The sequence below is a fragment of the Scylla paramamosain genome, chromosome 2, assembly GCF_035594125.1.
Source record: "Scylla paramamosain isolate STU-SP2022 chromosome 2, ASM3559412v1, whole genome shotgun sequence".
NCBI lineage: Eukaryota > Metazoa > Arthropoda > Malacostraca > Decapoda > Portunidae > Scylla > Scylla paramamosain.
In genome coordinates this window covers 10,709,518-10,725,000 of record NC_087152.1, presented here as the reverse complement: position 1 = coordinate 10,725,000, position 15,483 = coordinate 10,709,518, and the positions used below count along the sequence as shown (strand labels likewise).

General features: G+C 40.9%; 1 protein-coding gene across 1 annotated transcript in view; it reads right to left on the bottom strand.

Annotated features, from left to right (window-relative positions):
* Nucleotides 1–15,483, bottom strand: part of LOC135109815 (nephrin-like) — a 113,459-nt gene that overhangs the window by 47,181 nt on the left and 50,795 nt on the right. Inside the window, exon 2 of the mRNA XM_064021536.1 lies at nucleotides 1,027–1,156. Coding sequence (XP_063877606.1) covers nucleotides 1,027–1,156 — 130 coding nt within the window. The remainder of the gene's footprint in view (nucleotides 1–1,026; nucleotides 1,157–15,483) is intronic.

The window sequence follows — 15,483 nt, the reverse complement described above, 5'->3', positions numbered from 1 at the left end:
GTGAAGCACACACACACACACACACACACACACACACACACACACACAACTGCCAATACATCTATCTTGCTTCAGTCCACCGTGTTTCTCCTTCTCCACTATCGTATACGTATAATCTCACTACCCTAAAGCTGTTGCCTTCCCACCAGATCTTGTCCTCTTTTCTCGCCCTGGTCTACATATAGCTGTTGTCTTTCTTGTCTGCCACTTATACTCCAGCCTGTCTTATTTAATGCTCTCACTCCAGTTACCTTTTTTTTTTTTTCTCCTGTTCACCACTTTTCTGTTTCAGCTAACTTTTCTTGTTCTGTTTCTCTAACCGCCACCCTGTTCCAGCTCTTCCACTCTAGCTAATTTCTCTGGTCTTGTTTACCACTATCCTGTTCCAGCACCCTTAACTCATGTACATTTTTTCGCCCTGGCTTTCCAAATTCTCCCATTCCAGCTATCTCTTCTTGCTCTGTTCTTTACCACTACTCTATTCTAATATTTCCAGTCCAGTTTCCTTTTCTAGCCCTTATTCCAGCATTACCATTCCAGCTATCTTTTCCTCTCCTGTTCTCTATCACTTCCTTCTCCTTGTACTGTCACTCCAGCTGTCTTATCTATTTCTGTTCTCTTCCACTACTCCATTCCAGCATTCCCATTCCAGCTCTCCTTTCTTGACCTGTTCCCTACCTCTCCCCTATCCCAGTATTCCCATTCCAGTAACCTTTTCTCGCTATATTTTTTTTTTTTTTTGCGCTTTCGTCTCCCAGCATTTTCATTCCAGCTGTTTATTCCTGTCCTGTTCTCTATCACCTTTTCTTGCTCTATTTTCTACCCACTACTCTCTCTTAGTATACCCAGTGCAGCCGTCTTTTCTCGCCCCGTTCTTCATCACTATCCTATTTCTGCATTCCCATTTCATCTACCTTATCTCTTCCTGAGCTATACCTCTACTTTCTCCTACCAGTCTCATTTCATCAAGTTCTCCGTGCCGTCACTACCTTCTCCTAGCTGTCCTTTCCTGCCTTTTAAACTGACCTGAAGATTGGGGTGGTGAGGGGGTCCCGGAACCATAGCAGAAGGAGGACCTCGTCGTTAGGAGGGTGGGACACGTCACAGGGCAGCTCGACCGTCCCGCCGCGAAGCCCTGAGACCTCCACCACGGGGACTGCAGGGGGGATAGATGGAAGGGGTTAGTCTAGGAACGCAGGAAAAGTAGCACATGATACGTTTAAGTTTGCAGGGGAAACGTGTTTCTGTCGAGTCCACGGCCACTGAGGATGATCAGTGGAGGGAAAGTTAAAGGTAAAGGAGGAAAACGGGAGAGAAGATGATAGAAGGAAAGTTATGATGAGGAGAAGCAGGAGAAACAAGTGAATGAAAAGACATAACATCGACAATAAGATGAAGCAACAGAAACGACAACGACGAGGATGAGGATAACAAGTGCAGGGACAACAGCTACAACAGCAACAACAACAACAATAACAACAACAGCAACAGCAACAACAACAACAGGAACAAGAGGTGCAATGACGAGATGACCCAACGAGCATCCAGTAGAGAGGAAAATAACAAAGGGGTCACACGTGCATAACCTTCACAACGCAGCGGATATCGCCGGGAGGGAGGGAAGGGAGAGACGAGCAATGGCGAGCGTCATCACCAGGTTGCCCTTCGAATAATGCACAAAGGAACCACGGAATAGCAAACGAGTTGGATTTTGTTTACGTTTCTCTTCCTCTCTCTTTCACCACCACCAGTCAGTCTCTCCTTCATCAATACGTGACACATTCCATTCAGTTCATTTTCTCCCTCGTCTGTGCATCTTATTTTTCCGGTTCCTGGTTGTCTAACGCTTTCACGATGCCTGTATTTTTCTTTCCTTTTTTATTCCGCTTCTGTTTCTCCACAGCTGTCATTATTCTTTTCCCCTGAGTCTGCTGCTACATTATTCCGCCCACTGCGTCCCTCGGCGTACCAAGAGAAGGAGTAAGAGTTTTCATTCCAAATAATTTATCCAAGACCTTGAATATTTTCATGGATTTATTAAAATTTTCTCGCATATCATAATAGAAGGTAATTTCCGCGTTTCAGATAATTAAATCAGGGGAAGGCTGTCTGGTTTTAAGCTTTATTTTTTTTCCCTAGCTCATATAACCATCGTGATATTTACGTTGGTCCCGAGGGCTCTGTTTTTTAAAAGGTAACTTTATTTTCTGTTAAGTGTTGAGGAGACAGGGAGTCTGATGTGTATGTGTGTACGTAGGTCGGGAAAGGGAGAGGGGAGAAGGAAGGTATATGTGTAGGTAATGAAAGGGAAAGAGGGATGGAAGAGGAAGATCAGATTACAGACGTGTATGAACGCTATGAAATGTGATTGGCTTGAAGCGCATTTTCCATTGCTGGAGTTTCCACGTAGTTATTTTCCTTTCTGTTAATCCCCTATCGTCTACAACAAAAGCTGTGTCCGTGTTGGTGATGGAGGCCGCTTCCTGCATGGCGAGTCCGCAGAGCCACAGGTTACTTGAGTTATTCTGAACCTTGATATATATATATATATATATATATATATATATATATATATATATATATATATATATATATATATATATATATATATATATATATATATATATATATATATATATATATATATATATATATATATATATATATATATACCTCTCTTTTTCCTCTTTTTTTTTGAGACGATCTTTCACCAGTTTTGCCCTTTTCCTGTTCTTTTCTCCACCAGTTGCTCTGATTAAACATTTTTCCCTTTCCCTTCCATCTTTCCACTCTTTCTTTAGTTATAACCTTGTTCTCATTTACTTTTGCTCTTGTTCTTCTTGCCTCACTCACCTCCTCCATTATCCCTCTTTCTTCAATTTCTTCCTTTCATTCTTCATTTAATCTTGTTTTCCTCTGCTGCTTCATTCCTGTATGTAAATCTGTGTCCTTTCTATTCTTGTTTTCCTCTTACTTTTTGAACTAGAATCCTCTTCATTTGGTTTTGTCCTTACCACCAGTCATTCTCTCTCTCTCTCTCTCTCTCTCTCTCTCTCTCTCTCTCTCTCTCTCTCTCTCTCTCTCTCTCTCTCTCTCTCTCTCTCTCTCTCTCTCTCTCTCTTTCTCTTGCTTCTCTTTTTTTCCAAATTTCTTTTCGTTCATTTTGCTCCCCGTCCCCAACTTTACTCTTGCATTAACCTTTCCTTCTCCTGCCCTTGCCTTGCCTTCCCTTCTCTTCCCTTCCTTTCCCTTCCCTTCCCTTCCCTTCCCTTCCCTTCCCTGCCTTTGCTACTCATTCATTCAGTCTTACTCTTTGCCTTTCCTTCTACTTTTCACATGGGAGTATACACGTGATGTATATTTTTTCGTTAGTTCTTGCTCCCCTTGCGACTTTTTGCACACATCTTCTCTTGAGCCACCCACCCACGGCAGCTCTTGGTTTCCCTGTATATATATATATCACACTTTTAAGCTTCTCTCGAGTCAGTGCGTGCGCCGTAAGATTTCCCACGTCACTCATGCGGAGGTAAGTTTGGCCAGATTTACTCGTGTCTCGCTGCAAAATGAGTTCCCGTGGTCTGTAATGCCGGACGCTTCATTCTCTCTCTCTCTCTCTCTCTCTCTCTCTCTTGCAGATCAAAATTTACGACTTCATCCATCTCGATAACCCTATTTACTGTGCTATTTACTGTGCTCCAGGTGACAGTCAACTAGTTCGGGATTTTTATTTTTAGTGAGTTTTTATAATGAGGAGACTACTTGCGGATTCACTCACTGGCTTTGATACGCAGTTGGTGGAAGGAATGCAGGAGAAAGTGAAGGTGCGTTTTAGGACATACTTCTTCGTCAGGATTAATGCTTAGTGCTCCCCGCTTGACGTTCTACTGCCTCGCCCTTATTAGAGCCTGCCGTGTCATTCTCGTTTTCGGGAGTGGGAGGAGGGGTAACAGTTCCTCATGCAAAATGGAAACAACAGCGTCCCTTTGTCTCGCCCGCAGATGCATGAAGCTTCTCACAAAGGAGGAAAATTTAACTCTGTTGGCACGGTAAGGAAATCAATCAGTCCGCGCCTTTTCAAAATGATCGTCTGCTGGTCTTGCTCATTTTGTTCAGAGAAGGTATTGAACTTTTGAGATGTTGTTATGTGAAATATATGTATGCTCGTGCCTGCGTTTCCCGTGAATTTGAGAGAGAGAGAGAGAGAGAGAGAGAGAGAGGAGAGAGAGAGAGAGAGAGAGAGAAGAGAGAGAGAGAGAGAGAGAGAGAGAGAGAGAGATTTGAAAGAAAATGAAAATATTTATTCATCACCCAATTTTACGAAATGCATATATCTATTTGGTATATGTTTGATTCTAGACTAACCTTTTTATAAACCAGAGAGAGAGAGAGAGAGAGAGAGAGAGAGAGAGAGAGAGAGAGAGAGAGAGAGAGAGAGAGAGAGAGAGGAGAGAGAGAGAGAGAGAGAGAGAGAGAGAATTTCAACTCAGATTTAACACACAAGTTGAACACAGGTGGTGCAGTCCCAAGTTTGGGAGCTATTTATTTATTTTGTTTTTTAACCTCTACAAGATAATCCACGAAATCAAATAACCAGGATGATGCATCGCTCCCCTGCGTAGAAGTGACGGTTCAGTATCTTCGTGCATAGCCTCGAGTGATGCGCTACACGTTCCCAGCTGACACGTTATTCCACCAAATCCATTGTAAAAAAATATTCCGAGGAATCTATCAGTGTTTGCCGCGAATCATTAGGGAGTTAAGAAGACTACATAGATAAATTTATGGATGAAGATGATAAGTGAGAGTAAGTATATTTCATTCATGGACTGTGACGGGTAGACCTGATGGCTTTTTACAGCCTCTGAGACTACAGTGTTAACCATGGGATATCCGAAGAATTCTCTTCAAATTACGCTAATGTTCGCGAAGGAAAAGTCAATTAAGTAATGTACCGGATGAGAGAGAGAGAGAGAGAGAGAGAGAGAGAGAGAGAGAGAGAGAGAGAGAGAGAGAGAGAGAGAGAGAGAGAGAGAGAGAGAGAGAGAATTTTACCATACATTTGTTTACAGTGCAAACACGTTTATAGTGCGGTCAACACTCTCCGTGTGTGTGTGTGTGTGTGTGTGTCTAATATACAGTACCACTATTTTACGAAGTGGCATAGGGTCTGCACACGCATTCCTCTTCACTGGGCTTTTGTGGCGCATCGAAATATTTTTGTCTCACGTGATCGTCGCCCAAGCCGCCACTGAGCATTTACGTCAGCTTCTGAGCACGAGGGCAGTTTTCGCTTGAGAATAATGACCTCACTACCTTGTATTATGTTTCTGAGACGGTACAACAGGTAAACGAGAGTAAGTGTTCTTAATTAAGTCAGCACAGTGTGAAAAGAAGCCACATGTGAAACAAAAGGACAAAAGCTGACACGATTTTGGTGTCCAGTGCGAATGCGGACCGAGAAAGCGAGTCTATCGATACTTTGAACCTCATGAATTTCAAACAAGTGTCTGAAAAGTTAGATAGTTCCTGTCCGGCGAAAACACATCATGTTTGTCCGTCAGTCTCTCCATCTTGCGCAGGAGAGGCTCGGGCGACAATTTTACTTCACGGGAGACGAATGTTTCGAAACGCCCAAATATCAATACTCTGCTAGTGTAGGTGGCCGCTGATTGCTACCACGACTCCGCCTTCAGTGTGGCCGCCTCGTTCTCGCCATTCCCCTCTTTTCTCCAACTCACCATTAGCGGAAAACAAGCAAGTGGCTGTTCAGGAAGGTAATGTTGCCACGTTTGTAAAATTTAACATCTACTTAGGGCGGCGGGAGGGTGTTAGGGTACTGGGAAGGGCAATGTATGTTGAATCAGGTCAAAGGTGGTGAGGGGACCCTGGAAGCTGTGGGCTCAGAGGTAAGCTAATGAGGTCATCATATTTCACATTTTAGCATACAAGCGATATAAGCAGTAACAAACTAAAAAAAAGCTGCTGTGTAGATGCCAAGTAAAAAGAGTCCCCCAAATGCCTCATCATAAAGGTTACAGGAAAAGTTCCACAGTAAACGGGAGATTAGTTCTTGAGGAAGGTGTAGCTTGATGTCTTAGGAACTAGATATGTCCTCCACCTTCGCCTTAGTTCTTGAGGAAGGTGTAGCTTGGTGTCTTAGGAACTAGATCTGTCCTCCACCTTCGCCTTGTAGCTTGGTGTCTTAGGAACTAGATCTGTCCTCCACCTTCGCCTTAGTTCTTGAGGAAGGTGTAGCTTGGTATCTTAGGAACTAGATCTGTCCTCCACCTTCGCCTTGTAGCTTGGTGTCTTAGGAACTAGATCTGTCCTCCACCTTCGCCTTAATTCTTGAGGAAGGTGTAGCTTGGTGTCTTAGGAACTAGATCTGTCCTCCACCTTCGCCTTAGTTCTTGAGGAAGGTGTAGCTTGGTGTCTTAGGAACTAGATCTGTCCTCCACCTTCGCTTTCGTGGAGGAGACTATGTGGCCTGGTTGTATGTTCCTTATACCTCACCCTTACCGATGTGTCGTGTCTTTGACGTCAACGGACATAGATAATGTAAATTTCTTATGGTTTTCAAAGGTGAACTGCGGCTGCTTAAAAAAGAAAAAATACTCTAATCTACTCCTTTGATTGCCACGTATAGATCTGGTTGTTTTGTTGCAGCTTCCCTTATTTTTCTTTTTTTTTTTTTTACGTTCTTATTTTCTTACGTTCTTTTCATGACGGTGTCCAAATTGTTCACTTGATTTTCGTCTAGGGAACATTAACGGCTATCCAGACCTACTTGTTGAATAGACTGGTAAAGTTAGGTAATTATATTACAAATAGTAATGACTCCATCCCTCAGATATACAAAAACTGTTCCCAAAGAATAAAGACATAAGAAAATAATGGAAGCTGGAAGACGCCGTTAGGCATACACGTAACAGTTCCTGTATAAAGCATATCTAACCTATTTCCATCCGTCAACCCCCATCAATAAATTCGTCTCAGAAACCTTTTGTTTACATCACTGGATGTTGTATCACCTAAAGCTTCATTTATTTGTCCTATGACATCCTTCCTTCACCACTTTTTTTTTTCTTCATTTCGTCAAAATATCAGCGTTTCTTTTCCTCACATGAACTACCACTTTAGATTGATAGACAGATAGAGTGATAGAAATTTCTTGACCTGAAAATCAGTCACAGTTTTGTACGTAAGTGCTCGCGGTTTGGTAGTAATTCACTTTTCATACGGGGGAGAGGAGAGTTACGGATCTAAAAGGCATTTCTCAAGTTTCCTCCCCATGGTAATCTCTTATTCATTTATTGTGGCTCATCCGCTCAATTCCTTGATGTTATTCCCGCTCGTCCCCGTCAAGAGGCTCAGTAGAGGAAGATAAATCTGCAAAAATACACATTAACATCCCTGAAAATATATACATACTTCTATACTTACACACGTCCACACACACACACACACACACACACACACACACACACACACACACACACACACACACACACACACACACACACACACACACACACTCATTCCTCCCTCCATCACACAGACACTCAACACAACACATTTAGTTTTCTGTCTCTTCTAGTTGAGTTTTTCATCCCAGAGCTGTCATTCAATCATCTTGACTGTCCTCCTCCGTCACTTTAAGCCTAACATAACCTCCCAGCGTCCACGTCCTTGTTTTATTTCTTTCCTCATAACATTTAGGCCTTTCTGACGAGTGGTTCATTCGCTTATGTAAGATGTTCCTTTCTTATTTCTTCTTATGATGTACTATATTTGTTTTCGTATTTATTTACGTTTCAAATGCCCCAGTAATTTTTGGAACTTTTAAGGTACATATTTATTAATGGTTAAGGGAAATAGAGGATTGAGTTTAGGTATTTCTATAAATAAGGAAGCGTAAAACCTTTGTCTGGTGTTCCTTGACTTCATAAATGTTTATATATATATATATATATATATATATATATATATATATATATATATATATATATATATATATATATATATATATATATATATATATATATATATATATTCTTTTTTTCATGTTTCAGTAAATTAAAGAACATTTAAGCCACATTTTTATCTGTGGTTAAGGGAAGCAGAGGACTGAGTTTAGGTATTTCTATTAATAAAGAAAAGTAAAGTATTTGCCTGGTGTTCCTTGACTTAAGAGGAGCATCGCATCGTATTCCTCTGCTTATCATTCCGTGTTCATAACGTGACTCCTCAGTCTGTGTTGCCCTGAATGTGAGTTATTGCTCGAATCAGTCACGTGCATCTATCTTAATCTATTTACCTGTATGTGGGGTTTTGTACTTCCTTTATGCTGTTTCCTGGTCGAGGGATGTCCGTTGCTCATTTCCAAGCTCAGTAATGAGTGTGTTATGCATAATTCCAGGTGAGTGTTTGTTTTTTGTATCTTATTTTATTCCATTATTTATTTATTTATTTATTTATTTATTTATTGCTTTTTTGTTTTTGTTTTTGCTTCTTTATTTTTATGCTTTTTCTTATCTTCATGCTTTTTTCTTTCTTCTTTTTTATACTTTTTATTTATGCTTTCTCGTCTTTAATTTTTTTTTTATGCTTTTTTATCTTTATGCTTCTTTGGTCTATGCCTTTATGTTTTTTGTATGTTTTTTTTTGTTTTGCCTTTATGTTTTTGTCTGTATGCTTTTTTTTCTGTTTTTTTGCCTTTATATTTTTATCTTTATGCTTTTCGTCTATTTTTGTCTTTATTTTTTGTCTATATTTTTTCTTTTTTTCTTTCTTTTTTTTTTTTTTTGCTTTCTAAAGCTCTCATGGGAACCTCAACTTACTGTCCTCTACTTTTTTTTTTTATTATTATTATTCCCTGGGATCTACCATGCCGTGCCAGGATGTGATGAGGATGTTGAGGCTGGTGGTGTGTGCTCCGGTGACGCTGATAAACGTTCAGCAAGACAGGAAGAATATGAGGTCTGCACGAGGCATTCCAGCGCAGCATAATTTGTGGCAATAACAGAGCTTTATGACGAGATGATGAAAATTTATTTTGATGTGGTGTATTTTTTCTTTTTCTTTTTTCTTCTTCTTTCATTAGATTCGCTGCATCATTTTGGTGTAATGGTGTGCAAACACGCTTTATTTATTTTTTTTCAAAGTTCATCACTCACAAGTAAGGAAAAAGAAGTATGTAACCATTACCTAAAGGAATTAATATTCATGGTACTGTTTTGAGCGCAGGTTGGTAATTTATCTTGTTCAGCATTGTGTGGCGCGGCGGGCAGGCGGGGGAGGAAGGAGGCGCGGCCAAAAGTTAGTGGCGGCTCTCCGTGTATTCAGGTTGCGCAGGACGACCTGGCGGCCAGGCTTCTGACGAACCATCATAATCGCAGGGAGAAATCTCATTAATCATCGGTTATTAGTCTCAGCCTCGCTGTAGTTCGCATAGACTGCCTGGCACTCTGATTACCGTCCGTCAGGAATATTGATGACCGCCGCGGTGAGCTTCGCGCCCCATCACCACCCGCGGGGAAGGCGTCACACCTCTGCACTCTTAACTTTTTTGGAGCACAGCGGCAAGCTCGGCGGCATCCCTCCGGTCAGCCTTATGTGACGCTTGTTACTTTTCCTGTTGGTAATGGCTGGGAGTGGCTTGAGAATAGCCTCACCGCCACTGACACGTGGACAGATATTTAATTCAAAGCACGCAGTATTTTTATTGGCGTACAATGTTGTGCACTTTAGAGTGTTTCCATTCTGGCTTTTTTTTGTAGGCGGGTGAGGAAAATGTTTATATTTTCAAATAAGCCAGCACTACTTACTACGGGCGGGGCGTCCTTCAGGTCGAGGGAAAAGGATATTTTTGTACACCAAAAAAGCTTGGTCCTCCCGGCTGACAAGATATTACCGGCCAGCACGCAGCCCGCCGCCGCCTGAGTGACCTTTTGTGCTGCGGGACGAGGGTCGTGGTGACGCCAGGCAGCGGCGGCGGCGGTGATGGTGGTGGTGATAGTGGTGATGATGGTGGTCGTTGAGGGTAATGATGGTGGGTGGTTTGGTTTGATGATGTTGTTGATCACCACATGTTGGTGTGTGATGGACGTCAGCCTTTATTTCAGGCTGATGTGAAGCTTGTTAGGAGCAGAGTGACAATTAGGGATGCAGAAATATATTTGATGGCCCCACTAAAATTATTTGATTTTCTGAGAGTGAAAGATGATCATATGAAAAAAAAGTAAGTAAATAAATGAATAATATATATATATATATATATATATATATATATATATATATATATATATATATATATATATATATATATATATATATATATATATATATATATATATATATATATATATATATATATATATATATATATATATATATATATATATATATAGTGTGTGTGTGTGTGTGTGTGTGTGTGTGTGTGTGTGTGTGTGTGTGTGTGTGTGTGTGTGTGTGTGTGTGTGTGTGTGTGTGTGTGTGTGTGTGTGTGTGTGTGTGTGTGTGTGTGTGTGTGTGTGTGTGTGTGTGTGTGTGTGTGTGTGTGTGTGTGTGTGTGTGTGTGTGTGTGTGTGTGTGTGTGTGTGTGTGTGTTTTATAATCGGTGTTCTGTTTTCTCCAGGGTGAGCCATTCAGCTGGAGCCTCGAGGGTGGCTGCTGAGAACTTCCTTTCTCCTTGTCGTAAATTACGTATTACCAGCGACGTCCAAAGTCTGCATTCCCTTTGAAGAATCTGAATATTGCGCCGACACAAGGAGGTCCGGAGCCTGCGAGGTATTTGAGGATTCTCACGTTGAACCTTTTCTTCTTGTTTGTGAAAATGTGATGCTCCCGCCCGCGCGCGCCCGTGTGTGTGTGTGTGTGTGTGTGTGTGTGTGTGTGTGTGTGTGTGTGTGTGTGTGTGTGTGTGTGTGTGTGTGTGTGTGTGTGTGTGCGTGCGTGCGCTTGCGTGCGTGCGTGCGTGCGTGTGTGCATTTATCAGGGTACCTGCAAGTTGTGCTGGTTGCTGTGACAAACTTTTATTGCCTCACACAGAGGTCACCTACAGCAGACAGTCTCACTTGCGTCACTAAGATCAAAGCTCTTCTGTGAAGGTAGCTTTTGTAATTCTGTAGCTGTTTGATATCACTGACTTGACCTCCTTAGAGAACGTGAAGCGTGATGAGATCCTTCGAGGCGAGGCAGGAAGACGGCTGGGTGGCGGCGCGTGCGACCTGATGAAGGGTTTGGCGAGAGCGTGTCTGTATTGAAGTTGATGGTACATAACTTATCGATGGTGAGGGTCAAAGGGTGGCGTGGGGCCTGAAGGAAGCACGTGGACGAGGAGAAAGGTAGGGCGAGGACTCTTTTCCCAGGTGATCAAGGCTGACTGGAGTGCCAGCTCACTCTGGGTACGACGACACTAAATCAGCCTCCATGAATACACTCAGCAGTCCGATGAATGTGCTGAAGTTTGTGTATATTGCTTCCCAATGAATGTGTTCAGAATGTTAATCGACGGCCGCCCTTCGACAAACAAGGGAATTCATACATTATTTGAGACTTGAGTGTTTTGCGTCGCTCCGCTTGTTTTACACACGGCACGCAAAGCACTCCCGTGATGAGCCTCGTGTGATGCGTTTAGCGGCCTCCAGTGTTTATCCTGTAAGAGACGCGTGTCCCTGATGGCTCCGTGACACAATTTTCCGAACATGATGGCTTTTCAAGCTGAGCTGACGAGAAGAATATTTTTGTGAATTCTCCATACGGACTTAGCTAAGAACCCATTCCATGCGCGTGTACGGAAGCTCTGGTCCGTTTCCTTCCAAAACTTTTTGGATCAACAAACCCACGCGCCAAAGTTCAGCTTTCGCGTAATAAGTTCTCCGTGCATGACTCCTGCGATTCTGTGTTGTGTTCAATCGAGTTACATCATTACCGTAAGCCTCTGCTCCCTAACCGGTTACGACTGGCCATCGAGCCAAGCCGGCATGTGCCTCAGTGGGCAAGCAGCAGGGGGCATCACTGCTTGCTGGGAAGCACACCCTCAGTGTTGCCTCGGCTGGTCCTCACAAACACCAGATCACTGCCTCTGGTGCTTTCATCCAAAAGGTTCAGTCTGGTCGCAAAATAGAACGTACAGAGAATGTTTTAAGGAGTCTTTCTGGGAAGAATACATAGAACTATACATTATGATGCTAGTTTATTGTATATTATGTTATGGAGAAGTGTTGGTACTGCGTCGATTCATATTATTGAAAACAGTCAGACTTCATAAACTGCTCCTCCGGATTCCCCATCAGTCGTCTGCCTGGTGAACGGTCTCCCCTGGGCAGCGTTGGTAGTGGAAAATGTGTCCGTTATAACTTTTCCTACAAATCAATAAAAATTTTATAGCACGCAGCTCTCTGACGCATTCCCCACTGCCGACGTGAGCGTGTTGAAAACTAATTTAGATTTTATCCTGAGTCTCTTTCGACGAGACAGAATTTCTTTCAGTATAATGGTCTGTCGAAATAGTTCTAAGTTCTGAGCATGCCGCCTCCTTCAGAAGGTCAGGGGGGGGCGATGAGCTCCGGGCTCTCGAGTGCCTTCCTTCGGTCTCCACTAATGGTCATATTCTGATTTGAAAGAAAACGTGCTGAACGGAGAAATACGAAACATTTGTAAAAATAAACAGATTATAACAACGAATAAAAAAAAAAAAAAAAAACATAGAAAGAAAATTATCTTATTCCGGGAAATGTTAATCATACATTTGAAAACTTCAGTATATAGCTGCTGGCAACACTACTTTAATACACAGAAATGTAATTGTTCCCTTTCATATAAAATAACAGCTATTAATTAGATTCATGCTTCGGAACACAATTTGAGGCGGCAGTTCCACGTACGGATTATATAATAACACGCATGGCAAGTGTAAAGTAAACGGTAGTCAGTGTCCAGTGTGTTGACACTTATCAGCGCAGTGTTTCATCAAAAAGGTAAGGAACGGCTGGGGAAGTGAAAACAGCCGGCAGGAAGGGAGCGAGAGAGAAGTGAGAGGTAGGAGAAGGTGCGTAAAAGCGAGGAAAGGAGAGGCAAGAAAGAAGCCCTGCGTGACAGAGAGGAAAGTAATGTCAGAGAGGACACAGGCGAGCAATGGCAGGCGGGGCTGGAATAGAACTCATACGGAGGAAACAAAAAAGCACAGATAAAGAAAAGATAAAAGAGGGAGGAAGAAAGAGAGACAGGCAGAGATGGAGCACTCTGTATTAAAAAGCGAAAGAAGAAGGAAAAGAAAAATGGTAAAAAAATAAGACGAAACAAATGAATTAAATATAAGACTTGCAAAAGTGGAATGAGACTGAATTAAATGGACGAGGAAAGGAAGGCGAGATAATTGAAAATGAAAAGCAGAGAGAGAGAGAGAGAGAGAGAGAGAGAGAGAGAGAGAGAGAGAGAGAGAGAGAGAGAGAGAGAGAGAGAATATAACCCTGTCGTTGAGCGGTTCTGACACCACCTTATGACGGCCGCCTGCCAAAAAAGATAATGAGAGAGGAAGACTTTTGGCAGATTGAGCAATGTGTCGCCGTGGGAGTGATGAGGCAATTACCGGCGAGCAAGGAGGCGAGTCTTTGCCAGGGAAATAGTTTAGACTTTTTTTCATTATTTTTAAGAGGAATAGCAAGCAAGCGACAGAGCGAGCGAGCAAACGGGCTAGTCGAGAACGGTTGCCAGGGACGGGATGAAAAGAAAAAGATGACCTGCAGACTGGTTTACGTGGGTTATGACAGCGGCTGTGACTCCCTGAGGCGCCTTGGTAGTGGTGGTGATGGTGGTAGTGGTGGTGGCTGTTTTGATGTTTATGGTTTGAGTGTATTTTGGATTCTATCTCTTTACAAACTGTGTGTCTGTGTGAAATATCTTTTAGCCTTCACTTTAAGTCTGCCTGAGTGCGTGAAATTGGATGATAGTGGTTGCTTTGGTTGTTTTGATGTTTGTTATTGTCTGGATATAGTTTTGTCTCCTTATATGTAAAGTCTGTATGTGAGTACGTGTGTGTAGTGCCGCTCAGTCTTCCTTCTAAGTTTGTCTAAGTGTGTGGAGTTGGTTGGCAGTGTCTGTAGTGGATGTTTTGATGATGGTTGCTATGGTCTGGGTGTGGTTCTGTCTACTTATAAATTCTACGTGTGTGTGTGTGTGTGTGTGTGTGTGTGTGTGTGTGTGTGTGTGTGTGTGTGTGTGTGTGTGTGTACAATGCCTTTCAGTCTTCATTTCATGTCTTTCTGCTTGAGTGTGTGAGGTTGGATGTACTATTGTTGGATGTACTATTGTTGGTTGGTTGTGCTATTAGTTTTCATATTTGTAATGGTCTTTATGTGATTCTGTCTTCTAAACTCAATCTTGTAAATTTTCAGGCGTTATTGCAAGTCTTTTTAGCAATTGGGTGTGTGAAGTTTAGAAACTCATACCTACATTTCCACGTATAAATAGCATATAATCAGATTACATACTCAGACATAAAGGCAAAGATTGTCTCCTTCCTTGAAGGTCCTTTGCCGTGTCATAAGATTACCGATGTCTGATGTTATCCTGATTATTATTAACTAGCTATCTACAGTTTCCGTATGTTGCCTTCCTTGTATATCGACAATCATGTCATAGGTAGAAAGAGAGAGAGAGAGAGAGAGAGAGAGAGAGAGAGAGAGAGAGAGAGAGAGAGAGAGAGAGAGAGAGAGAGAGAGAGAGACCCTTTGTTACTGTAAGATCTGAAAGCTTATTTTACGTGAGATTGAACATAAAAGGTTAAAGGTTTCCTTAAGCCGTTAAGTCTATTATATATATATATATATATATATATATATATATATATATATATATATATATATATATATATATATATATATATATATATATATATATATATATAATTTTTTTTTTGTAATGTTCTGTGATATGAGGTGAACGTGCTTTAAAAATGTAGATTTGGTTTTAAGACTAATTTGTATTACCACTGATTACATGAAATGTGTGAAACACTTATTGTATATAATTACTGTCACTTTTACTTATTTAATTCCCAGAATGACTAAATACTGCAGGAAAGATCTAGGTTAAAGAGGGCTTGTCATAAGCATGCAGTCATTTGTTTATATATATATATATATATATATATATATATATATATATATATATATATATATATATATATATATATATATATATATATATATATATATATATACTATATATATATATATATATATATATATATATATATATATATATATATATATATATATATATATATATATATATATATATATATATATATATATATATATATATATATATATATATATATATATATATATATATATATATATATATATATATATATATGGACTTTTTTTTTATGATAACGTTCAGATGACATTTGGTGCAAAATCTTATTATGTCATTCATTAGTTAATTATAATCACCAAATTATTCATGTTGGTAAGA